Consider the following 24,989-nt stretch of genomic DNA (forward strand, 5'->3'; position numbering starts at 1 on the left):
TGGCTCACGCCTGTCATCTCAGCACTTAGGGAGGCTGAAGCAGTGCACATGGCTTGAGCTCACGAGTTCAAGACCAGCCTGGTCAACAGGGCTTAAACCTCGTCTCTACAAAAAATAGCCAGGCGTGGTGGTGCACACCTGTAGTCCCAACTACTCTGGAGGCTGAGGTGGCAGGACAGCTTGAGTCCAAGAGGTGGAAGTTGTAGTGAGCCAAGATCACGCCACTGCACTCCAGCCTGGGCAGTAGAGCCATATGTTGTCTCAAAAAATATATAAATAAATTTTGGATTGAGGTAGTGTCAGTGGAATGGAGAGAAAAGGGTGAAATTAATGCAGGATATTTTCAAGGTGTTTATTATAGAAATGTAATGACATGGGATATAGGGAGTAAGCCAATGGGAAAGAGAGAAAAATGTTTTAAATTTGGGATACAGGAAAAAGTGTAATTGTTAATGGGAGGGCTTATGTGTAGAAATAGCTTCAGTTTTGGAGATGAACTTGATTAAAGTAGAACTATCTGGCAGGTGCTTTTAAATTCAACACTGGACCATAAGTGAGTAGTAAAAGCATATATTTGAGAGTCATCTGTATAGAAAAGGTTATCTTTGGCGGTGGATAAATATTTTGATGATCAAATGAGCTTAAATAGAGGGGAATTGAAGTCAAGGATATAGGCATATTTATGTAAGAGGAGGAGGAAGAAATTCAGTAAAATAGAGAAGGAGATGTTGGATCCCATTGGGCAAAGAAACAAGCAATTTTGGTATGATGGAAGTCCAGGAGAGGGTTCAACTATGAAACAACGGAAGGGAGAAGAAGGATAGGCTCAAAAGGATCAAATGTTTCAGAAAGTGGGGTAATAACTGAGGAAAGTCTTTTGTGTTTGGCAATGAGAAGATAACTCAGAACCTTTGAGAATTCAGTAGCAAACCTTGAGATTCAGTAGCAAAATGGGAGCAAAAATCTTACCGCAGGGAGTAAATGCACGGGAAATATGGGCACCAGTCACAGTCAATATGTTTAAGGTTTGGGTAGTCATCATTAGGAGCTAAAAAAGATTGAAACCGCCCAGCTCTTCTAAAGTTGGGAACATTATCAGTGAGTAACCCCTATCACCATTTTCATTCAACTTGTAGTGGAGGTTTTAGTCAGCACAATGACATGAGAAAAACAAAAGTATACAGATTGGAAATAAATAAAATAATGCTCATTATGTGCAATGATATAATTGCATACAAAGTAAACTATGAAAGACTCTGGTTCTTTTTCTGATTCCTCTGGTCATTTTGATTTTTTCCTCCTATGTACCTGTTCTTCTTCATTCCTAGAATTTTGTCCCTTCTGTGCTTATCTAAGTCCTAATGTCCTAAATCCTTTTAAGGCCCAGCTAAGTGCCAGTTCTGTACTAGGCATCTTTTATTCCTTTTCATTTATATTTAATAAGTTAGTTTGAATGAGTATAGAGAATTACTTCAGCAATCAATAAATATCGTTGCCCCAAATATTCAAGAAGAATTAAAGTTGAGGACTTACACTGCTGTATGCAAAGACTTATTGTAAAGCTGAAATAGTTAAGAGAGTAAGAACTGACAGTAGACCATGGACCAAAATAAGAGAACTCAGAATCATAGACACACATAAATAGCAACTTGATTTATGACACTGCAAACCAGTGAGGGACAGAATTTCATTATGTGGTACTGGGACAAATGGACATTTATATGGATGAAAAACAGTTCTTGCCCTCTACCTTATACCACCTACAAATGTCAGTTGCATATGGGAAAGTTAAAACAATAAAATTTCTGGAAGAAAATATAATATCTTTGTGACCTTAGAGTAGGCAAAGATTTCAAATAATAAAAACCATTAACCATAAAGGAGATAGGAAATCATTTGCTATGACTGATTTTTGCAGTAAGGTCTTTCTCACTAAGACTGAAATAAAAAGGAATGATTATTCACTTTGCCAGATTAGAGATGTGGAAAGCCTTGAAGGTGACTTCCGTTCCTCGTTTCCAGGGCACTCCAGAGAGAGGAGGAGTGTTACAGCAGCAGACAGCTGCAGCAGGAAGCGTTGCTTTGCTTTGCTTTTCTGTGTTTGTCGTAGCTACCTAAAATAATTTGCTTCTAACACTAAGGCTTGTCTTAAAAGCCAACTAGGGCAGTGTTCAACCTTGCTTGCTACCCTGGACCCTTGAGTGTAAGCTTGGGAGGAAGGCTTCCATAGGCTCCTGCTCTAGATAAATTTGGACCCAGTGTACTTCTCCAGAGCACTGGCAGGATGAAGCCCCACCTCCACCTTCTGCAGTTCGTAGGGTTGAGTAGGGTTCTCCTGGTGTCTTCTTGTTCTCCATCCTGATGGATCTTTTCCTTCCTTTACTGCAAAGTGAGAGCTGGTCTGTTCTTTCCTCTATCTTATTCAGTTTTGCATATATTCTAATTTAGGAGAAAGCCTTGAAGGTGAATTCCATTCCTAGTCTCCAAGGCAGATATAATTTCCCCCCGTTGTTTTGTTCTGTGTGTCAGTTCAATGTGAATTTAGGACTGAATTGGAGAATTGTAAGTATTTTAACAAATGATGTTTGATTGTCTTCTTACCCTGGAAGTCTCCATGTTGATACTTCATTGGTTATAGTTTCTGATATTCTTGATAGAAAAAATCTTGAAAGATGAAAGGAGGTTATTAATCTTATGTAAAGGTAATTTTTATATTTCCTAGGACCATTTATAAAGTTGGAGTCAAAGTAGAAATTGGTCGCCAAAAAATTAGTCTAAATTATTTACTTTTAACAAACACAGGGGGTTATAAGGGAGTAGGTCTCTTTTAAATCCAAAAATCTCTGAAAAATAAATCCTCTATAGATAACCCTTTAGTTTAGAATTAGCTGTTTATGCTATCTAAAGCTAGAGATCTCGTCACTAACTAGGTCTCTACTGAGTGTGGCCTTCTTAGGGAGAAGGGACTATCTTTTGATTGTTGACACTGCTTTCCCTTCTACATCAGAAGTGCTGAATTAGTGAATGAGATGTATGTGATAAGCAGTTACAGAAGGCTGAGGGATCAGCAGGCAAGCCAGTTATCACACTGGAGCCTGAACTTGCCCTTAGAATCAATCTCTGCAAACTCAGTGAGAAAATATGTGATCTATTTCCTATTCTTTTCCTTAATCCCATTTTAAAAATTAAATATTCTCTTAGAAGTCAAAAGAATGTCTCTTTTTAAATAAAATACTTTTATTTTCATAAGACTATGTAGCTTTTTACTTTAGTTTATGTCTGTTATCCTAAGTTTTTATTGATGAACTAAAATGTTTAAAGGTTTTACTCAAGTGAACATGAATACAGTGGATTAAATATAGTTCGACCTTCAACTGGGAAAATTGTGAATGAACTTTTCAGAGAGGCAAGGGAACATGGGGCTGTCCCTCTGAATGAAGCCACAAGAGCTTCAGGTGATGATAAATCTAAGGTCAGTGAAACTAAATACACTGTTTCTGTATTTTACCTCCTCTTTCATTTTTATATTATTTACAAACATTGTTTTTCTAATTGTATATTTGTTTTAAATATTTGTTTCATTTTTATAAAATTATTTCTATTAATGATTGAAAGTTGAGACAATTTCTTACATTTCTGAACAACTTTTTAATTTACCTTTTAATTACGAAATAATTAGTAGAGTCACAGGCATTTGCAAAAAGAATACAGGGAGGTTTCACCTACCTTTCACCTAGTTTCCCCCAACGGTTACATTTTACATGATTATAGTATAATATGAAAGCCAGGAATTTGGCATTTCTCTGTGTCTGTGTCCTTTTATCACATGTGTAATCACCCAACTGAAGCTCTCCTTCATAGCCTACCCATTTGCACTCACACCCCATCTCTCCTACCATCCCTAACCTCTAGCCAATACCGGTCAATTGGGTTTTCATCTCTATAATTTTATCATGTTAAGAATGTTACACTGGCCAGGTGTGGTGGCTCATGCCTGTAATCCTAGCACTTTGGGAGGCCGAGATGGGCAGATCACAGTTCAAGACCAGCGTGGCCAACATGGTGAAACTCCTATGTCATACAAATGGAGTCATACAGTATGTGACCTTTTGGAATAGCTTTTTTCACTCAGCATAATGCCCTTGAAATCTATCAGAGTTATTGCTTATATCACAACTTTGTTCCTTTTTCCTGAGTAGCATTTTATGCTCTAGATATACCACAGTTTAACCATTCATTTATTGAGGGATATTTTAGTTTCCAGCTTTTGACTGTTACAAATAAAGCTGCTGTGAGCAATTGGGTACAGGTTTTTTTACTTACATGTGGTTTTATTTCTCTGGGATAAATGCTCAGAAGTGCAATTGGTAGGTCATACATTAAGTGTATGTTTAGTTTAAGAAACAGCCAGACTATTTTCCAGAGTGGTTGTGCCATTTTGTATTCCCACATATATGAGAGAGCAAGCTTCGCTGCATCCTTTTCAGCATTTGGTGTTGTCACTATTTTTAATTTTAGCCATTTTGATGGGTGTGTGGTGATAACACACTGTGGTTTTATTTGATTTCTCTAATAACTAAGGATGTTAATTTGCGTTTTCCTAATGGCTAGGGATGAACATCTCTTCATGTGCTTCCTTGCCATTATCTGTATTATTCTTTTCAAGGAAATATCTCTTCATTAATTTTTCCCATTCTCTAATTGGATTATTTTGTTATTGTCAAATTTTGAGAATTCTTTGTATATTTTAATGGATATGGGTTCTTTGTCAGTTAAATGGTGTGCAAATATTTTCTCTCAGAATGTCATTTGTATTTTTATCCTCTTAGCAGGGTTTTTCACTAAGCAAAGGAAATAAACTTGGATAAAGTCCAATTTATTCCTTTTTGTTGTTGTTTTATGGATCATGCTTTTTCTGTATTGTCTAAGAACTTTTCACTTAACTGTAGGTCCCAAATATTTTCTCCCTTGTTATCTAGAAAAATGTTACAGCTTTACATTTAAAGCTATGATCTATTTGAATTTTTTATATAAGGTGTGAGGTTGACACCAGAGTTTATTGTTTTACTTATGGATATCCAGTTGCTCCAGCATCAATTCTTGAAAGGCACTCCTTTCTTCATTGAATTGCTTTTGTACCTTTCTAAATTTCTTTCTTTTTTTTTTTTTTTTTTTTTTTCTTTTTTAGACAGAGTCTCGCTCTGTTGCCCAGGCTGGAGTGCGGTGGCGCAATCTCCGCTCACTGCAAGCTCCGTCTCCCGGGTTCACGCCATTCTCCTGCCTCAGCCTCTGGAGTAGCTGGGATTACAGGTGCCTGCCACCACGCCCGGCTAATTTTTTGTGTTTTTAGTAGAGATGGGGTTTCACCGTGTTAGCCAGGATGGTCTCCATTTCCTGACCTTGGGATCCGCCTGCCTCCTCCTCCCAAAGTGCTGGGATTACCGGCATGAGCTTTTATAATTGTTATCATCTGACACAATATTGATATACTAAAGACCAACAGTTATGTGTCTTTTGTGGTATAATTTCATACATTCTTGTAAGTAGCATTTCTCATCCTGGAATTTCTCCTTCAAAATCATTTGGGGAGGTTATCTAAACTATCTGATGGCTTCAGGTATTATGGTTCAATAGATTTGGGATACGCCTAGAAACGTGTCTTTTAAAAAAGCTTCTATGATCATTTTGACATCCATTGTTAAGAACCACTGCTCTAATGAAACTTAAATTTTGGTTTTCATTTCATTATTCGTCAATGGTTTGAAATTATCTTTTAGTCAAGTCTTATGGCAGTTTTGGTTCTTGAAGGTTCCCCAATATGAGCCACTTTGGCTAATTAGAATTCATGTAGCTTTAAAATATATATCACATAATAACTTTTTGCTGAATAATCCTTTGTGAATTTTAACTCATTTGCTGTGTATTTTAGTCATTTACAGGTGGAGGATACAGATTGGGTAATTCCTTTTGTAAGCGGTCTGAATATATCTATGGAGAAAATCAGCTGCAAGATGTAGGTACAATAATCAAAATGAAAAAGTATAAATAGTTGCTTCTAGTTACTAAAACTTGGTTTTAAAATTAAGAGTTGATAATAAAAATATAATATTTTTGTTACTTTTTAAAACAGGGGTTAAAAGGACCAATGATGTGTGAGTTTCAGTCTGATTTTTATGTTTTGTATCACAATTATGCCTTGCACTTAGAGATATGTAACTATTTGTTGAAAGAATATGTGATTCATTGTCCAAATGAATTTGCAGCCAGGCGTGATGACGTGCATCTGGAGTCCCAACTACTCCAGAGGCTGAGGTAGGAGGATCACTTGAGCCCAGAAGTTCAAGGCCAGCCCGGAAAACATAGCCAGACCCTATCTCTTTCAAAAATAAAGAAAAAAAAAGTGTTTAAAAAAATGAACTTGGGCCAGGCACAGTGGCTCACGCCTATAATCCTAGCACTTTGGGAGACTGAGGGGAGCAGGTTGCTTGAACCCAGGAGTTCAAGACCACCCTGGGCAACATAGTGAGACCTTGGCTCTTTAAAATAAAAAATCAATTAAAAAAAGAAAAATGAACAAATACATAGTTATTATTATAAATGACATATTCTCATAATCTAAAATGAGGTGAGGTATAAATGTAGAACACCTAAAGTCATTCTTTGTTTCTGTGGCCTTTTGAAATTTTGGAGTTTTAATTTTATTGTAGACATTTACAGTTTCTTGGAAGGTCACTGGAAATTCTGTTCCCCTTGTCATGGATATTTAAGCTCTGTAGTAAAGAAGAGTATGGGTGCAGATGAAGGCAAATGGTGGGAATCGTGGGGTGCAGCTCTTCTCATTGCTTTCATTTTCTAGTGAACCATCCACCCATAGTACTTCAAGGCCAGGGTCCAACTGTGGGACCTTTGGTATTTGCAACCATTGTCAATTTGTTAAACTGAATGCAAACTAGCTAAACAAATGCATGTGGTTTCATTAATGTCTTTCACTATGAATAATGGAAATAACTCCCTATTTTAAATTAAGTAAATACATTTTGCGATATCACATTTGGAACTTAAAATTGTTTGGGGGGAGATGTATTCTTATATATATATGTGAAAATATATATATATATTTTTTTTTTTTTTTTCCTATGCCCAAAAGGTTCAGATTTTGCTTAAACTGTGGAGCAATGGTTTCAGTTTAGATGATGGAGAATTGAGACCTTACAATGAACCAACAAATGCTCAATTTCTGGAGTCTGTTAAGAGAGGGTAAGATGTATTATTTGTATTCTATTTGTTATGTAGAGTGGGACTTACTTTCTTAACAGACTACTAATTATTAGTGCACTACAGGTTTTCAAGAAGTAGTTCCTGGAATATATTAAATAAGTGGTTGCTGGGGGTATAGGTATTCTTAAGTTTTATAAAGGATATACTGCTATCTGTAAGTCACTGGTTCTTAACTTTGTGGGCCAGGGGCATTGGACATTGGCCCATTTTAAAATGTGATGAAACTATGAACCCAGCTCCAAGAAGAAACATCTTAATGTGATAATCAGTGAATTAATTAGTATGTAGCTACCCACCCACTAAGCCACTGTCCTGCTTACTGTTGACAGGGTGACTCTCATTGCATGTATGCCTGAAATTCAGCAACTTATGTTAGAAATCTTTTAATGTGGCATTACTGCTGGCAGAAGATTTCAAAAGGTTAGTTTGAAGTTACAATTTGTAAAAGTAAACTCAGATATTCAGTGCTCTGACCCATCCAAAGAATATTGTAACTTACCAACTCTTCTTGCTAAAGGATGAGGAATCAAGTGATTTTGCTATGATAATAAAAGCTTTTCTGTGTTATGATTAAACTAGCTGAAAGTGGGGTTTTTTTCTAAGTAGATATACAACTAAAGACATAAAGTTGAGCATAAACTGGGAAATTAAGTCGTAGGAAAGGATCAGAGTTATACTGTATATAACCGGAGTTATATATACAGGGTTATACTCCATAAAGGAATAGCACGTGGAGCATTTCCAAATGTTGAAATATGTCCAGGATGAGTGGCTGACATGGAGTGGAGGTTAAATTCACTGGAGTTGAAGTAGTAGAGGAACTCCAAAGGAAAGGTGTTTTAGAAGACTAATTAGCATGAATTTTGAATTTAAATTTTATACAGATACTGTCAGGATACCAAGCAAAGGCAACAAATGCCGTAAGAAGTATGCTGAAGTCATTGGAAAAGGTGGGAAACTGTCCTAGGAGGCGCTATATGGGGGTGGCAAATACAGGATATAATGGTTTAAGTCAGTGCTGTGGACTTGAAAACCTGCAGAATCACTGGGAAGAGCTGCAAGCAACTAAGTGGGGGAAGTTTTCATTGGCTACGTGAAGACCAACATAATTATAGAAATTGATACTAATTTCAAGATAGTGGAAACAACATATTGAGAATGAATGTGCTATTAAATAAAAACTAATTTATTGTTAAATGAAAATAAACCATAAACTTTGTAGGCTAATGTTTAAACAAATGTGGTGTATTAAAAGAATTTTAAAATTTGAGCCACACCATATCTGCAGATATAAATTATGATCAAGAAGAGTTTTAGAAAAGACTCCTTAAAGAAAATGAGTAATGTCAGGTAGTGGTTCTCAGCTATGTAAGACCCGTTGTCTCCTTTTTATAAGAAATATTTTGTAAAACCATCTACACTATCCTCAAAGAACTCATAGGTAATATAATCTATGTACATGATTTTCCAAAAGAAATTAATATTCTACCTTAAATACATTGAAGAAATAATTTATTATAAAATGATACATGTTTTAATATATAAATGCCCCGATATGACCGCACAGCACACATAAGAAACAGTTAGTTTGTACCTCTATGCAGTCTAGCACTTCCCATGTAAATGTGACAGGTATAAAAACAGAAAAATGAAGTATATGAGGTTGTCAGCTTAATTACTGCAAGTAGCTTGCGTTCAAGGACTCGGTAAAGGTCCACACAAAACAAAGTACAGTGTTCCCTCACTTTACATGGTTGTACATTCCTGAAGATTTCAAAGCATATTAATACAGTAGCCTAAAAAATGTGTTTTGCTTGTATATGAGATAGACTTAGGTTTTAGGATCAGACAGTATTATCCACGTGACTCCCTGGAGGGCACATCATGATTCTTTGGAACCCAAGACGAGTCTTTCTCACATAAGACAGATCCCCTGTTGCAGTGCATCTGACATCCCCTACCTTGACACTGAATGACAGCAGTGTTCTCAGATCACCCCATGATGTTTAGATGGTTTAGATGTTTTGTCCTCCCCAAATCATGTTGAAATGTGACCTCCAATGTTGGGGGTGGGCCTGTGGGAGGTGTTTGGATCATGGGGTGGATCCCTCACAAATGGCTTGGTGCCATCCCCATGGTAATGAATGAGTTCTTGTTCTGGCAGTTCAAGTGAGACCTGATTGTTTAAAAGAGCCTGGAACCTCCCTTTCTCTCTTGCTTCCACTCTTGCTGTGTCATACACCAGATCCCCCTTTGCCTTCTACCACAATTGTAAGTTCCCTGAGGCTTCACCAGCAGCAGAATCTGGTACCATGCTACTTATACAGCCTGCAGAACCGTGAGCCAAAATAAACCTTTTTGCTTTATAAATTACCCAGCCTCGAGTATTCCTTCATAGCAGTGCAAACAGACTAATACAGAACATTGGTACCAAGGAGTAGGGCATTGCTCTAAAAATACCTGAAGATGTGGAAGCATCTTTGGAACTGGTTAATAGGCAGTAGTTGGAAGAGTTTGGATGTCCTTGAAGAAGACAGGAAGACAAAGGAAAATTTGGTACTTCTTAGAGACCTCTCAAGTGGTTGTGACTAAAGTACTGATAGAAATATAGATAGTGAAGGCCTGATGAGTTCTCAGATAGAAATGAGGAGGGTATTGGGAACTGGAGTAAAGGTCAGCTTTGTTACACCCTAGCAAAGGATTTGTCTGCATTGTGTCCATACCCTAAGGCTTTGTGGAAGGTTAAACTTAAGAGCAATGATCTAGGGTATCTGGTGGAAGAAATTTCTCTGTTTTCTTTTCTTTTTCTTTTCTTTTTGAGACAAGTCATGCTCTGTCACCCAGGCGGGAGTGCAGTGGCGCGATCACGGCTCACTGCAAGCTCCACCTCCCAGGTTCAAGCAATTCTACTGCCTCAGCCTCCCAAGTAGCTGGAATTACAGGTGCTCGCCACCACACCTGGCTAATTTTTGTATTTAGTAGAGATGGGTTTCACCATCTTGGCCAGGCTGATCTTGAACTCCTGACCTTGTGATCCACCTGCCTTGGCCTCCCAAAGTGCTGGGATTACAGGCGTGAGCCACCATGCCCAGCCCTGGTGGAAGAAATTTCTAAGCAGCAGAACATTCAAGAGGCTTTTTGGCAGCTTCTAACAACCTATGGTCAGACATAGGAGCAAATAAATGGCTTAAAGTTGAAACTCGTATTTAAAAGAGAAGCAGAGCCAGTTGAAGTTTGGAAAATTCCCACCCTGGCTATGTAGTAGAGAAGGAAAAAGTGTTTTCAGGAGAAGAATACAAGCAGGCTGTGGAGCAACCACTTGATAGAGAGATTTGCATAAATAGAAGAGAGCCTAGCTTAGTGCTACTAACCAACATGATGGGAAGAAAGCCTTGAAGGCATTTCAGAGACCTTTAAGGCAACCCCCTCATCCCCCATCACAGGCCCAGGGTCCTAGGAGAAAAGTAGTTTTTGGAGGACAAACCCAGGGCCCAGCTGCCCTGTGCAGCCTCTGGACACTGTTCCCGTTATCCCAGCGGCCGCAGCTCAAAAAGCCCCAGGTATAGCTTGGGCCTCCACTCACTCTGAAGGGCACAAGCCACTACTGTAAGCCTTGGTGGCTTCCACATGGGGTTAAGCCTACAGGCACACAGAATGCACAAGTGAAAGAGGCATGGGAGGCTGCACCTAGATTTCAGAGGTCCATGCCAAAGGGAAATGTGAGGTTTTAGCCCCCAGACAGAGTCCCCACTGGCACACTGCCTAGTGGAACTGTTGGAAGGGAGGTGCCACTCTCCAGACCCAAGAATGGTGGAGCCACCAGCAGCCTGAGCCTGGAAACGCCACAGGTACTCACCTCCAACCCATGAGAGAAGCCACAGGGCCAGAGCTGCCCAAAGCCTTGGAAACCCACCTCTTGCACCAATATTCCCTGTATGTGGGACATGGAGTCAAGGATTATTTTGGAGCTTTAAGATTTAATGTCTGCCTTGCCAGGTTTCAGACTTGTATGGGGCCTGTTGCCTCTTTCTTTTGGCAGATCTCTCTTTTGGAATGGGAATGTTTAGCCAATGCCTATACCACCATTCTATAGTAGAAGTAAATGGGTTATTTTTTATCTTACAGGATTGTAGGTAGAAAGAACATGGCTTAAATCTCAGATGAGATTTTGGACTTTTGAGTTAATGCTGGAACGAGTTAAGACTTTGGGGGACTATTGAGAAGGGATGATTGTATTTTGTGATGTGAGAAGGACGTGAAATTTGGGGGGCCAGTGGTGTAATTATATGGTTTGGATGTTTTGTCCCCTCCAAATCTCATGTTGAAGTGTGACCTCCACTCTTGAGGTGGGGCTGGTGGGAGATTTTGGGTCATGAAGGCAGATCCCTCATGAATGGCTTGCTGCCATCCCCATGGTAATGAGTTTTCACCCCGGTAGTTCACTCAAGAGCTGGTTAATAGCCGGGAACCTCCGTCTCTCTCTTGCTTCTGCTCTTGCCGTGTGATATGCTGGGTGCCCTTTTGCCTTCCACTGTGATTGTAAGTTTCCCGAGGTCTCACCAGAAGCAGATTCTGGTACTATGTTTCTTTTACAGCCTGCAGAACCATGAGCCAAAGTAAACCTCTTTGCTTTATAAATTACCCAGCCTCGGGTATTTCTTTATAGCAATGCAAATGGACTAATACACCCAACAAACAAAAACACCCATATCAATTTTCAGAACTTTCTCCAAGGAGTTTATTAATAAATATCCACATTACCTTTTTATCTTCATAGGAATTTTCTGGTGCTGATTTACATATATATTGCTGTCTTAAAATTTAACTTTCTGAATGCCAGAAGCTCTCCAAGATAATTGTGACTACCAAAGCATCCCTGTGTTGAGAACCAGTAAGGAGTAATATGAAGTGACTTTTAAAAAGATCTACAAGGACTAATCAGTCATCATGGAAATTTTTGTGTTATAATTTAAGCAAAAATTTCTGTTTTCCAGTATAGCTCATGAAATAATTACAGTAATCTCAACAGTGTAATTTAATTCTTGAAAAACTTAATGATAACTTTTTTCCCCCTTTTTAAAAGAGAGATTCCTCTGGAGCTTCAGCGCCTTGTTCATGGTGGCCAAGTGAATTTGGATATGGAGGATCATCAAGATCAAGAATACATAAAACCTAGATTGAGGTTCAAGGCTTTTAGTGGAGAAGGGCAAAAACTTGGAAGGTAAAAAATCCTAAAATGAGAAAAACACCTTTGTTGAACATGAATTTTTCTTTGAGAATAAGAAAAGCAAATGACCTATGAAGTAAAAGCAAAAATATGAACCATGCACATTAGATATATAAATCTGTTAATAGTGTTATATTATTATACCATTATATCATTATGATATTAATTGTGATATTAATACTATAATTAATATTAATACTTAGATTGCAGTTACCATGTTCCTGGTCCTCTAAGCCCTATACATGTGTTAGTTAATCTTTACAACAGCTCTTTGATGTAGATACTGTTATTACTTCATTTTGTAGATGCAACAATTTGCCCAAGATTATTGAGCTAAGAAATGACTAGTTTGTGGGATTCAAACCCAGGCACTCTGACTTCAGAGTTTGTGCTTTTTACCACTATATTGTATGCCTCTTTCAGATTACCTGGTTTCAAAGGAGAGAATTGTAAAGGGTTGTTGATGAGATAAAATAATGGATACCTTACATCACAACTTAAGCATGCATGTCTGCCATCAGTAATGACCAAGCTTTTGCAGCAGGAGCAGTGTGCTTAGCTTTGTGATTTTCAATAGTTTTTAAACAGCCAAACTCTTTTTTCAAGTCATGGAAGCCAAGTATGTAAAATCTGAGCTCCTCTGATTGTTGGTGAAGGAAGGCATTGTGTCTGAGACATTTCCGAAGAACCTTAGCACTGAAGAGCACAATTTAAAAACCAATGCACATGGCAGAATGTATGAGTGGTTTCCTTTAAGCCATGGCTTAATGTAATCTTAGAAATTGTAAAATATGTTGGTAAAAGTTACCCTCTACTTGTCCACACATTATTGCAGGTGATGTGGAATTGCCGCATTGGTGATGTTTCTGGTGTATGCTTTGGTACATCCTTTGCTTCTCTTCATGTGATTTCCTTCCCTTCCAAGCCCCCTTCAGTTTGCCTGGTACACACTAGTTGTCTGTTCTCCCCTCATATTTCAAGATAGGAAAGAATTCAGTATTGCTTCTTTATACTTTGCTATCTCTAGTCTCCCTTTCTGTATTCTCTTCTGATAGAGACTGGTGCTGGGGACATAGTGGAAATACAGGAATTTATGTTGACCTGTTTTTCTTGGGACACAAACTCTTCAATTTTCATTCACAAGTTTACTTGGAAATTTTCTCCCTCATCTCTCTTTCCTACCAACACATGTCAGGCTTCTCTTTCTTTTTTTTTTTTTTTTGAGATGGGGTCTTGCTCTGTTGCCCAGACTGGAGTACAGTGGTGCAGTCATAGTTCACTGCAGACTTGACCTCCTGGGCTCAAGCAAGCTTCCTACCCCACTCTCCTGACTAGCTGGGACTACAGGCACTGCTGAGCCCAGCTAATTTTTTTTCATTTCTAGGTTTTGTAGAGACACGTGTCTTACAATTTGCCCAGGCTGGTCTTGAAGTCCTGGCCTCAAGCTGTTCTTCTGCTTTGGCCTGCCAAAGTGCCTGGGTTACAGGCTTCTGGCCAGGCTTCTCTCGAATTGTATAATACTATGTTTTTACTCCTCTTGTTGTGATCAACATATATATATATATATATATACTTTTTAATTTTCTAGCACTTCACATTTTTATTTGATATTTATTGAGATTATGATTTTTAATTAGAATGCGGATAAAATGCCTAGACATCTCTTTGCTATATACATATTCCTTCTCTGTTATTTAAATGTATGACCAAGAATTAATGTTAGACTGCACATCCTTGTTGGTAGACCTACAGTAAATCTAGACTTGGAATTGAAGAAGGTAGCATAAAGGGAAGGCAACTGAGAAGAGTCAGTGATTATTAAACTCATGAAAATAAGAATATTATCTGATGATAGTATCTCACAAAGGCCAGTCATTTTCCTTATAAAGCAAATAGAGAAAATAACAGAAAACAAAGGAGAAACTGATGGAAGAAAGTGACAGAGATCAGTGGTAATAATGCCATGTTAATTTACTAGCCATATTGATCAAGATTTTGATTATGGAAAACAGAATCTACTTGCCAGTAGTAATAGGTTTCTTAGAGGATCTTGTGTAGTTTATAGAAGAGACAAGCAAACCAAGCTTTCCTTAGCCAGGAGAAACAAACACCATAGAAGAGTGTTCCAGAGACAACACCTATGTCCCCCAGTCAGGTGCTCAGTGCCCATGGAACTAGGGACTAGATACTAGAACATTCCATCATAGAAGAAATAAATGCTTCTACCACCTTAGTTACCAGAAGAGCTACAGACTTTCGACTTTGCAGTGCTTACTTCCACCAAACAAGTATATGTTTGTTTGCCTGGTGGAAGGGTAGAATCATGAAATCCTAGCTGCCAGAGAGTCTGAGAGATGTAATCTTTAGAATTTTCAGCTTCTAATAGAAGGAGATAGCATGATGATGTGAGCCTGTGTGTACACAAACCCAAATGTCGAATAAGCAAATGTATTCTAAAGTGAAGAATTACATAGAACATTTTATATTAAAAATTTACATTAAGAAAGATATTAAAAGTTCAATAATTAACCTTCATTTAGAAAGTAACTTTCTAAAATGGCTTGGTTCTCAAGAGTTCAAGACAATTATTTACCGAGCAGGAAATAAAAAGAAGCAAGTAAAACAGAAATGAAAATAATCTATTGTCTTCCATAGATGGCAGTCTGATTACACACAGAATGTTACATAGATGGAAACTAGATCTTTTTATGTGATATACAATTATGGTGGAAACCAAAATGCTGTAAAAATATTACATAGTACCCTCACATAATAGAAGAAGGCAAACCATAGGTGTAAAACTGCAAATTTGCAATTGCAGAACAAACTGTGTTATTGAATAAAAATTAGCTTGGTGAGCTAGAGTAGTGCCTAACAAGTAAAAGACCTACAAAATCACGGAGTCATTTTTAATAGGGAGGACTAGCAAGCAGGCATTCTTGGTAGGCTTTTGAGCTGGCGCGTATAATGATAAAAATCATGATTTAAAGCTGATCTCTCTGCACAACAGTCACTGCCTGTTTGTCCTACTGTTCTCTTCAAAAGATTTTGCTTAACACTCTCACTCACCTGAGATTTGTCTTCATCTGGGGCCCTAGACCCTGAGGGCTCTCTTCTCTAAAACTTCAAAGCCTTTCCTTATCCCAGCTCTTCAACAGCTGTGGCCTGACTGAAGCCTGACTGGGTCGTCAGCCAGTGCGGCTCAGTACTTCTGGGGACAGTCTCAGCTGTGCTGAGCAGGCAGTGCTGTACCTCGCCAGTCTCACAGGCCTGAGCTGCTTTCCTAAACCCCCTCCTTGACCCCTGCCGCTCACTCTCAGCAAATCTCTTTGCCTCCAGCTTCACTGAGAAAATAGAACCTGACAGGAATTCACATTCTTATCGTGTTCCCCTCCAGCCTTCAAGCTTATTAATGATCATTTCCATTCTCCTCTCCCGCCATAAGTTTAAAGAAGAGGGTGTTTCTCCTCCTGTCTCAGGGAATTACAACCTACATCCTTTCCTGCCATTTGCCTGGAAACCTTGTTGTACCAATTAATTTCTCTTTTCTTTCTTAAAAAATTTTCTGGCCGGGCACGGTGGCTCAAGCCTGTAATCCCAGCACTTTGGGAGGCCGAGACGGGTGGATCATGAGGTCAGGAGATCGAGACCATCCTGGCTAACAGGGTGAAACCCCGTCTCTACTAAAAAATACAAAAAGCTAGCCGGGCGAGGTGGCGGGCGCCTGTAGTCTCAGCTACTCGGGAGGCTGAGGCAGGAGAATGGCGTGAACCCGGGAGGCGGAGCTTGCAGTGAGCTGAGATCCGGCCACTGTACTCCAGCCTGGGCGACAGAGCGAGACTCCATCTCAAAAAAAAAAAAAAAAATTTCTTTTTAATGTAAAAGTTTTACTATGGCTTGATCAATTGAATGATACAGAGAAAGTTTTAAATAGCAAACAGATGTGATTTTGACAGCTAAATATTAGAATTAACATAACTCGCCTGGGCACAGTGGCTCACACCTGTAATCCCAGCATTTTGGGATGCCGAGGCGGGCAGATGACTTGAGATCAGGAATTCAAGACCAGCCTGGCCAACATGGCAAAACCCCATCTCTACTAAAAATACAAAAAAAGAAAAAGAAAAAAAAGGCCACATGTGGTGACAGGCACCTTTAATCACTCCCAGCTACTTGGGAGGCTGAGACAGGAGAATCACTTGGAACTCAGGAGGCAGAGGTTGCAGTGAGCTGAGATCACACAACTGCACTCCAGCCTGGGCAACCTAGCAACACTGCATCTCAGAAAAATAAAGTAAAATAACATTACTTTTTAGGCTGATTTTTTAATACCACACTACCAGCTTGTCCAGCTATCTATCTGTGTAGTTCTGAACATATCTTTTAGTCTCTCTGTGACTCAGTTTCTCTTGGATGAAATGATATGGTTGGCCTAAATTATGTTGAAAGTCCATCCGTTCCAGTTCTCAAATGTTGTTATTCCATATACAATAGTTTCATTGTGACATACACACATTTTCTTACCTAGCTTCCCCATCCTGTATTTTCTGTTTTGAGAAAAAGCACACCTGGTCAGAATCTGCCTTAAACAGAAAGCAGTAGATTACGAAAACAACAGGGAGGCAACCTGATGTGTGGAAAGAGCCCAAGATAAACCTCAACTCTCTCCCTTACCAATAGGAATATTGGGGGTAACTTTTTTTTTTCCCCAGAGTTGTTAGGATAATTATAATGCTAATAGCCAACTTTTAGTAGTGCCGACTATATAAAAGCACCATTTGAAGTGCTTATGTGTCCTCATTAACTTCATCTTTACAACACTGCTGCTGTTGTCTGTCAGGCACAATAAGGGTAAGTGACTTGCCTGGTGTCACAGAATAAGTGCAGAGTTGGGACTGAAACCAGGTAATCCAGCTCCGGGAACCATGCTGTTAACACTGCTTTCCAGGCTGATGTAAATGAAACAATGTATGTGGCAGATGTGGTAATGGTGGTAGTGACGATGATAATGTGTATACCTGGTTATCAGTGTGGCAGAGGTAAAGAGGTCCTTTGCATTCAGTGTCTCGTGTCTTTTCTCTTGTATTTTCATCCCCCTCGTGTAAGGAACACTGGACTCTTGGCCCTCAATTCCAAATTAAAAAGAAATTCCTTAATATCTGATCATTTATTGTAAGTCATAATTTTAACCTTTTGTATATTTTTATGTATCCTCAAATCAGTTCTAAAATTATCATCAGGAAATAGCTAAAGAAAGTGTCAGCAGTTAGTACCAGATAATTTTATCACTTTACTGTGTACTCTTGAAAGAGAAACTTTTTGAATGGGAGTAAGAGTCATGATGATTTAGATTGGACTAAAGCCCAAATGCTCATAGAACTTTTATACTAGTAATAATTAGATACATGTGTGTCTTTCTTCCAGAAGAAAATAATTTATAGGAAACCATCTAAATCTCAGTGTTCAAGAGAAAAAACTTGAAGGTTATCAAAAATCCCTTAAGATGACTGAGAAAATTGGGCTAAATTTCTTTTAATTATTTAACCAAAAGAGCACTCCTCTATTTTTGACATTCACTTTTGGTATATACTGGCTGATCATCCTGCTCATGTTAGGAGGGCTAAGACAGCAATGCTAGGGTCACTAGTAACCAAGTTCAAATGGTAAGATGTTCTGTCAAGCTTCATTACGAATTTATTGTCATGTAATAACATTTTATTCCTCACTAGTACTTAGAAGTTATTTCTGTTTTGCAAAGCAGTGCTTGAATCAGATGTTTTTAAGTAATATTAGCCAAGTTTAAATTAAGTGAATTTAGTGCTGATAGTATGTACACAATAGCTGGCACCTATTGAAACACTGTGTTCTAGGCACAATATTAAGGACTTACTGGTATAATATACCTTCATAACATAGTATTATTCCCTCATTTTATAAATGATAGAACTGGATTCAAAATGATTGATGTACTTACTCAACTTCACACAATTGACGTAGCTGGGATGTGAAACCATGTCTGTCTGCTCTTAGTCATTCTTTGACACTAACTCAGAGTTGCTTATGTTTCTAAATAAAACTGGTTTGCTAAATGTGATGAAATTGCAAACAGTTAAATGAGGAAAGGATACAAAGTTAGGCTTTTAAGAGAGATTAGGTAAACCAAATAGGAATCATAGGATCCAAAATAACTTTAACATAATGAAAGAGGTTGAAAGAAGTATAGGAGACTCAAATGAAGCCATGTTCTAAGTGTTTATCTGCTTTCTTCAGTTTGTCATATTTTACATACTCAGATTTGTGTTCTAATTCTTTGATTCTTCTTTTTTAGTCTTACACCTGAAATAGTCAGTACACCTTCCTCTCCAGAAGAGGAGGATAAATCAATACTTAATGCAGTTGTTCTTATTGATGATTCAGTGCCAACAACAAAAATTCAAATCAGGTTAGCAGATGGGAGTCGTTTGATACAAAGATTCAATAGTACACACAGGTAAGCTTCTTTACCACCAGTGTCCTGTTTGCTGTTCTATACGCTGGGTTGCTTATCTAAGTAAACTGTATGTGACATGAGTAATGAAGAATATGATATTCTTTAGGTTTACTTTTGAAGTAACTTTTCGACAGAAGAAACATTCTTAAAAGGACAATAGCTGTGTATAAGAAATGAAATATATGGTATTTAAACAGTCTCTATAAACTATCCAAATACTAATGTGATATCAGATATCATACAAAAATAAGAGCTACAGTTTTACGTTGTTATTAAAACTATATGAAGTAGAGTCAGATTTAATTTAACATAGTAAAACCTTTGGGGACTTTATTCATTTAAAAATTTGTGATAATTTTGATTGGGATTTTCTGTATAGCAAATACATAATATAAATGTATATTGTAAATCAAGTTTAATTGTACTATTTTCAAGAACTTCAGATAGTTTTAAATTTTTCTTTAATATTGATTTATACATCAACATTTGATTTGTCCATTGAAGTAAGACCCTACGAGGTATATTTATGATTTCGGTTGAATTACTGTGTTTATGTGAGAGTAATTTTTTAAAATTATTCCTACGACAACACATTTCATAGTTTTAAACTCACCTTGCCACAGGCCAATCATAGTTACCTTTTTCAGGTCCTATGCTGCTAACATATTTTATACTCTGAAAAAAGTAGGACCTGTACTTTTTTTTTTTGGAGGCAGAGTCTTACTCTGTCTCCCCAGAGTGCAGTGGTGGGATCTCAGTGCACTACAAACTCCGCCTTCCAGAGTCAAGCAATTCTCATACTTCAGCCTCCTGAGTAGCTGGGATTACAGGCAGCCACCACCATGCCCAGCTAATTTTTTCTAGTTTTAGTAGAGACGGGGTTTTCACCATGTTAGCCAGGCTAGTCTTGAACTCCTGGTCTCAAGTGATCCACCCACCTCATCCTCCCAAAGTGCTGGAATTACAGGTGTGAGCCATCGTGCCCAGCCGGACCTGCACTTTTAAAATAACATTAGTACACTTACTTTATGCATAACTTACCTGAAGATTGTTTCCATTTTACAGGAAAAGTAAATGTTAAGTACACACTAAAGTTACTTTACATTTTAACTGAAGCCTAAGATAAATCCTTCAATTGAAATACTATACATTAAAGAAAGTTACAACACCTTTATATGAAGATTAAAATTTTGTGATTTTTATTATGATTCAATTTTAAGTTTACATGAAAATATGGTTTTTTATATTACAAATTTTTTTTATCTCATTTCTTCAGGATCCTGGATGTCCGGAACTTTATTGTACAGTCTCGTCCTGAATTTGCGGCTCTTGACTTTATTCTTGTGACTTCATTTCCAAATAAAGAGCTAACAGATGAAAGCCTGACACTGCTAGAAGCGGATATTCTTAACACTGTGTTACTCCAGCAACTAAAATAATATTGTTCCTGTCCATGCAGTAGCATGTGGGAATAGATGATGTGCCATATTAATAAGAACAATACTTCCAGCACTAAAAACAACCAAATTATTTTTATTATTTTTACAGATAGATTTTGGTTTTATTGTTATTCTGTCTTCCAACCTGAATATAGACAAATTTGGATTAGGAATAGACCTTGAGATAAGTATGTTTGAGTTTTTAGTTGAAAGACTGGCTTTATGTTGATAGTTTTTGGATTTCTAGGCAAATCAGTTTGTTACATGCTTAGTGTTAATGTAACATTTGTTTGCAGAAAAGAATGAACAAAACCCCTTTTTGATAAATGCGTTTGGTAAAATTTGCACTAAAGTTTCTTGATGCAGCATTGACCAACAGCCATTAAGAAATCTTTTGATCAAATAACGTTGAAAATTTGTCTGTAATATATACTGAAACGTGTCTATTTTGATTTTGAAATTGTTTGATCATACAATAATTATTTCTCCTATTAAGATTTTACACATCCTTTTTACTTACTGATTTAGATATATTACTAGTATCAGAAACTACAGTTTTGCCTTGTATTTTACAGAATTATGACTGTTGCGAACTTAAACAGAAACACATAAAACGTCAGCAATTCTTTTTTTTGTTTTGTTTTTTGAGATGGAGTTTTGCTCTCGTTGCCCAGGCTGGAGTGCAATGGCATGATCTCCGCTCACCACAACCTCCACCTCCCAGGTTTAAAAGATTCTCCTGCCTCAGCCTCCCGAGTAGCTGGGATTACAGGCATGCGCCACCATGCCTGGCTAATTTTTGTAGCTTTAGTAGAGACGGGATTTCTCCATGCTGGTCAGGCTGGTCTCAAACTCCCGACCTCAGGTGATACACACATCTCAGCCTCCCAAAGTGCTGGGATTACAGGCATGAGCCACCACGCCTAGCCTAAATGTCAGCAGTTCTTAAGAAGATATGGTAAACAGCAACAACATTTTAAAATCAAGTAATTACAGTTCCTCCCAGAGCTTGCCTTGATCACATTCATTTGTTCATTCAACACATTTTTCTAGGAAACTCACTATATACACTAAACACTATTCTTATGTGCTCAACCTAGAATGTCTTCTCCAGAACAAGACTAGTGTAGAAATATAGGAATGTAAGTTCTGTCGTATAGACTAGATCTAAAGAATTACCAGCATAAATGTTTGCATTTCTGCTGAAGCCAGAAGCTTCTCCTTCTTCCCAGACACCATTTCATCCTTAGTTATCACTCCTGGTTAGTTTTTCCATTGCCACCATAACAAGTTACAAAATGTGGCTTAAAATAGCACAAATTTATTATCTTAACAATTCTATAGGTTAGGAGTCCAAATGGGTTTCGCGGTGCTAAGATCAATTTGTTGGCAGGGTTGCATTCCTTTACGAGGCTCTATAGGAGAATCATTTCCTTGTCGTTCCACCTTCTAGAGGACATCCGCATTCCTTGGCTTGTGGCCTCCTTCCATCTTAAAAACCAGCACTGTTTCATCTCTATGACCCTTCTGTTATCACATCTCTCTGACACCAGCCTGGAGAGGTTCTCTGCAGGACTAATGATTAAATTAGGCCCACTGGATAATCTAGGCTTATCTCCTCATCTTGAAATCCATAGTAACCTTAATTATGTCTGCAAAATCTCTTTTACCATCTAAGGTTACATATAGGTTTGGAGATTAGGACATTAACATTTTACGTAGAACATTATTCTTGCCTACTACAGTTCGCCCCCACCCCCAGCTCCACCCCTGTGTTAAAGATTCAGATTCATCACAAATAAATTTACCTCACTCATAGGTGCTCAAAAGTCACAAACCATTATTACAGTATCAACTCTAAATCCAAAATCTTATCTGAGTCTCACCAATCAAAAGTCTCAAATCTCACATTAAAGCCATCTAAATTAAGTTTGAGAGGATCGGGGTGTGATTTCTGGGGCATAATTCCTCTCCATCTGTGCACTTGTGAACCTAGAAAACAAGTTATCTGCTCCCAAGTATGCTGGCATGACAGGCATACAGTAACAGTTATACACATTCCTGTTCAAAAAGCAGAAATTTGGATGAAAAAAGGAGCCATGAGCAGCAATCAATTTACAAAACCAGCCAGGCATCCTCCTTTAAGTTTCAAGGTCTAGGAGTAATCTTCAGCTCACTGCTCATTTCTCTGGGCTTGTGACTGTCTCAGAGTCATCTTTTTCACAAAAGGTAGCACACATTTGCAACTGTGTATCAGCTTCTCAGTTTCTTTTATACTCTCTACAGCTTTCTGTTAAAAATGGTGGTGCTTCTGCTGCTATAACATTGTCAGGAAACTTGTGGGTCTCTTACATATGTCATGGGGATGCACTCATTTAGATAGGAGGCTCCTCACATATCTTTCCTAGAAAATCCTCTCTCTATTTTTGGCTTTTTGTGAAATAGCTGAGAGGATCTATGATTCACACCCTTAATGTCTTCAAAGAGCCTTTTGTGTGACCTGGTACTCAGACCTTTTGATGTTTCTGAAGTATTAGCAAAAGGTTATACAGCCATACCTTCATCACTTTCTCTAGAGAAGGCTGGCCTGACTAAATCTCTTAGTTTTAGTGGCTTTTGCCATTTGAACAGGCCACGAATTTCCCAAATCATCAAGTCCTTGTTTCTTTATATTTAACATTCTTCCCTTAATTTATCTACCTCCTTCCACATTTTACTATAATCAGCAAGAAGACAGCAGGCTGTACCTTCCACAGCTTGCTTGGAAATATCTTCGGCTAAATATTGAAGTCATCACTTAAAAGTTCTGCTTTACACATAACTGCAGGACACAATTCAGCTTAGCTTTTTGCTGCTATGTAATGAGGACCCCTTTCCTCCAGTTTTCCAATAACATATTCCTCATTTTCTACCAACAGTCTATTCATGATGATTTAGATACTGTAGGGCAATTGAGGTATTGTCTATTATACTCCTTTCTTCCTTCAAGGCCGCTCTAGCATTAACATTCCATATTTCTACTAACAGTCTGTTTAAGGCAATTTAGCTTCTTTCTGGCATGCTCCTCAGAATTCTTCCAGCCTCTACCTACTGCCCAATTCCAGAGCCACTTTTCCATTTTTAGGTATTTGTTACAGCAGCACCCCAAGTACCTAAAAAAGTCTTTTATGCCTATTTCTCTGCCATATGACTTGAATATGCTACTAGATTTGGAATTCATCTTTCTCCAGGGTCACTACTTATTTTAAAGAGGTGAATTTACCTGTGCTAGGGTTTTGATACTGGGAGTGCTACCAGAACTACCACAGGATGAAAGTGGTGAGCCCACCACTGCAGAGAAGTTTTCTCAGAGCCATAATTGAGAGGAATTCTCAAAATAAGCTCTACTCCTTTTCACTCATTGAAAACAACTTGCATAATGTAACAGCCAGCCCCATTTTAAAAAGATTACCAGGGGTAAAACAACTTTTTCATGGATCAAAATCATCTTCCGAAGAAAATGATTTCTTAAAAGAATTGAACATTGTAAATCAAAGGGCATTGTCCTGTTTTGGATTAACAAAACAGGAAAAACAACTAAACCTTGTAAAATTATTTGAAATTTTCTTGTTTTTATCATTTGAGTGCCTACAGATGCACATACAAAAACAACTGCCATTTTTGTATATAATAGTCTTCCAAAATAGAGATTTACATTAGGAGAGAATTAAACATCCAGGAGGGATGAACAGTATTTCATGTGTGCTATGTAGTGTTTTGCTTCATTGAGAGTCATTTTCATGAATTATTTTTACTACTGCAGTCATCTTAAATTTATAATCATCTCAAAAAAGATGTCACAATGAACAGACAACCATGTGTGAAGTCATTTTGCATGATGTATGTAATCAGAAAGTGTGAAATGTCTGCTTACTAATAAAGAGTGTTTTCACTGAAACTCATTGGAAAGGTTTTTCCAATTTTCTTTGATTTGTAGTTTTGAGTGGCTGAATAGATTGTTTTAACATGAATAACATTTCCTGTGGTTTAATTTCCCTTGGTGCACCTTTTTCAGGGACAGAGAAGGAACTGGTGAATTTCCTGTTACTGTTTCTGTTTTTATTCTACCCAAATAAAAAGGCTCAGCTGCTGCTTTTTTGCCACAATGAATTTCTGAAAACCTTGTCACCACTGTGAAGGGAAGGTACATCTTGGGACTCCAGAATCACTCAGCAAAGGGAAAAGTCAAGCTGGGAACTGCTTAGCGCACACCTGCCTCCTATTCATTCTATTCAGTTATCCCTCTGCTCACTGAGATAAAGGCCTGTCTGATTGCCTCCTTTGGAAAGGCTAATCAGAAACTCAAAAGAATGCAACCGTTTCTCTTATCTACCTATGCCCTGGAAGCCCTCTCCCACACTTCGAGTTGTCCTGCCTTTCTGTATTGATCCAGTGTTCACCTTACATGTATTAATTGATGTCTCGTGTCTCCCTAAAATGTCTAAAACCAAGCTGTGCCCCGACCACCTTGGGCTCATGTCATCAGGACCTGCTGAGGCTGTGTCACACTTGCACA

The 24,989-nt window shown here is 38.0% G+C and overlaps 1 protein-coding gene across 4 annotated transcripts in view; it reads left to right on the top strand.

The window, feature by feature from the left end:
* UBXN2B (UBX domain protein 2B) overlaps positions 1-24,375 on the top strand; it is a 40,082-nt gene extending 15,707 nt beyond the window's left edge. Inside the window, exons 3-9 of one of the 4 annotated variants that reach the window (XR_010577299.1) lie at positions 3,322-3,472; positions 5,930-6,013; positions 7,148-7,257; positions 7,608-7,698; positions 12,362-12,499; positions 18,834-18,995; positions 20,272-24,375. Coding sequence is in view for 3 of the 4 variants with exons in the window: in XM_005563369.4 (XP_005563426.1) it covers positions 3,322-3,472; positions 5,930-6,013; positions 7,148-7,257; positions 12,362-12,499; positions 18,834-18,995; positions 20,272-20,434 (808 nt within the window). In the remaining variant the exon portion in view is untranslated. Of the gene's footprint in view, positions 1-3,321; positions 3,473-5,929; positions 6,014-7,147; positions 7,258-7,607; positions 7,699-8,162; positions 8,351-12,361; positions 12,500-18,833; positions 18,996-20,271 lie in introns of those variants that run through there. The other 3 variants (XM_005563369.4, XM_045398291.3, XM_073998835.1) reach the window with 3 other exon arrangements.
* The last annotated feature ends 614 nt before the right edge of the window (positions 24,376-24,989 follow it).

Source organism: Macaca fascicularis, chromosome 8 (assembly GCF_037993035.2).
Source record: "Macaca fascicularis isolate 582-1 chromosome 8, T2T-MFA8v1.1".
NCBI lineage: Eukaryota > Metazoa > Chordata > Mammalia > Primates > Cercopithecidae > Macaca > Macaca fascicularis.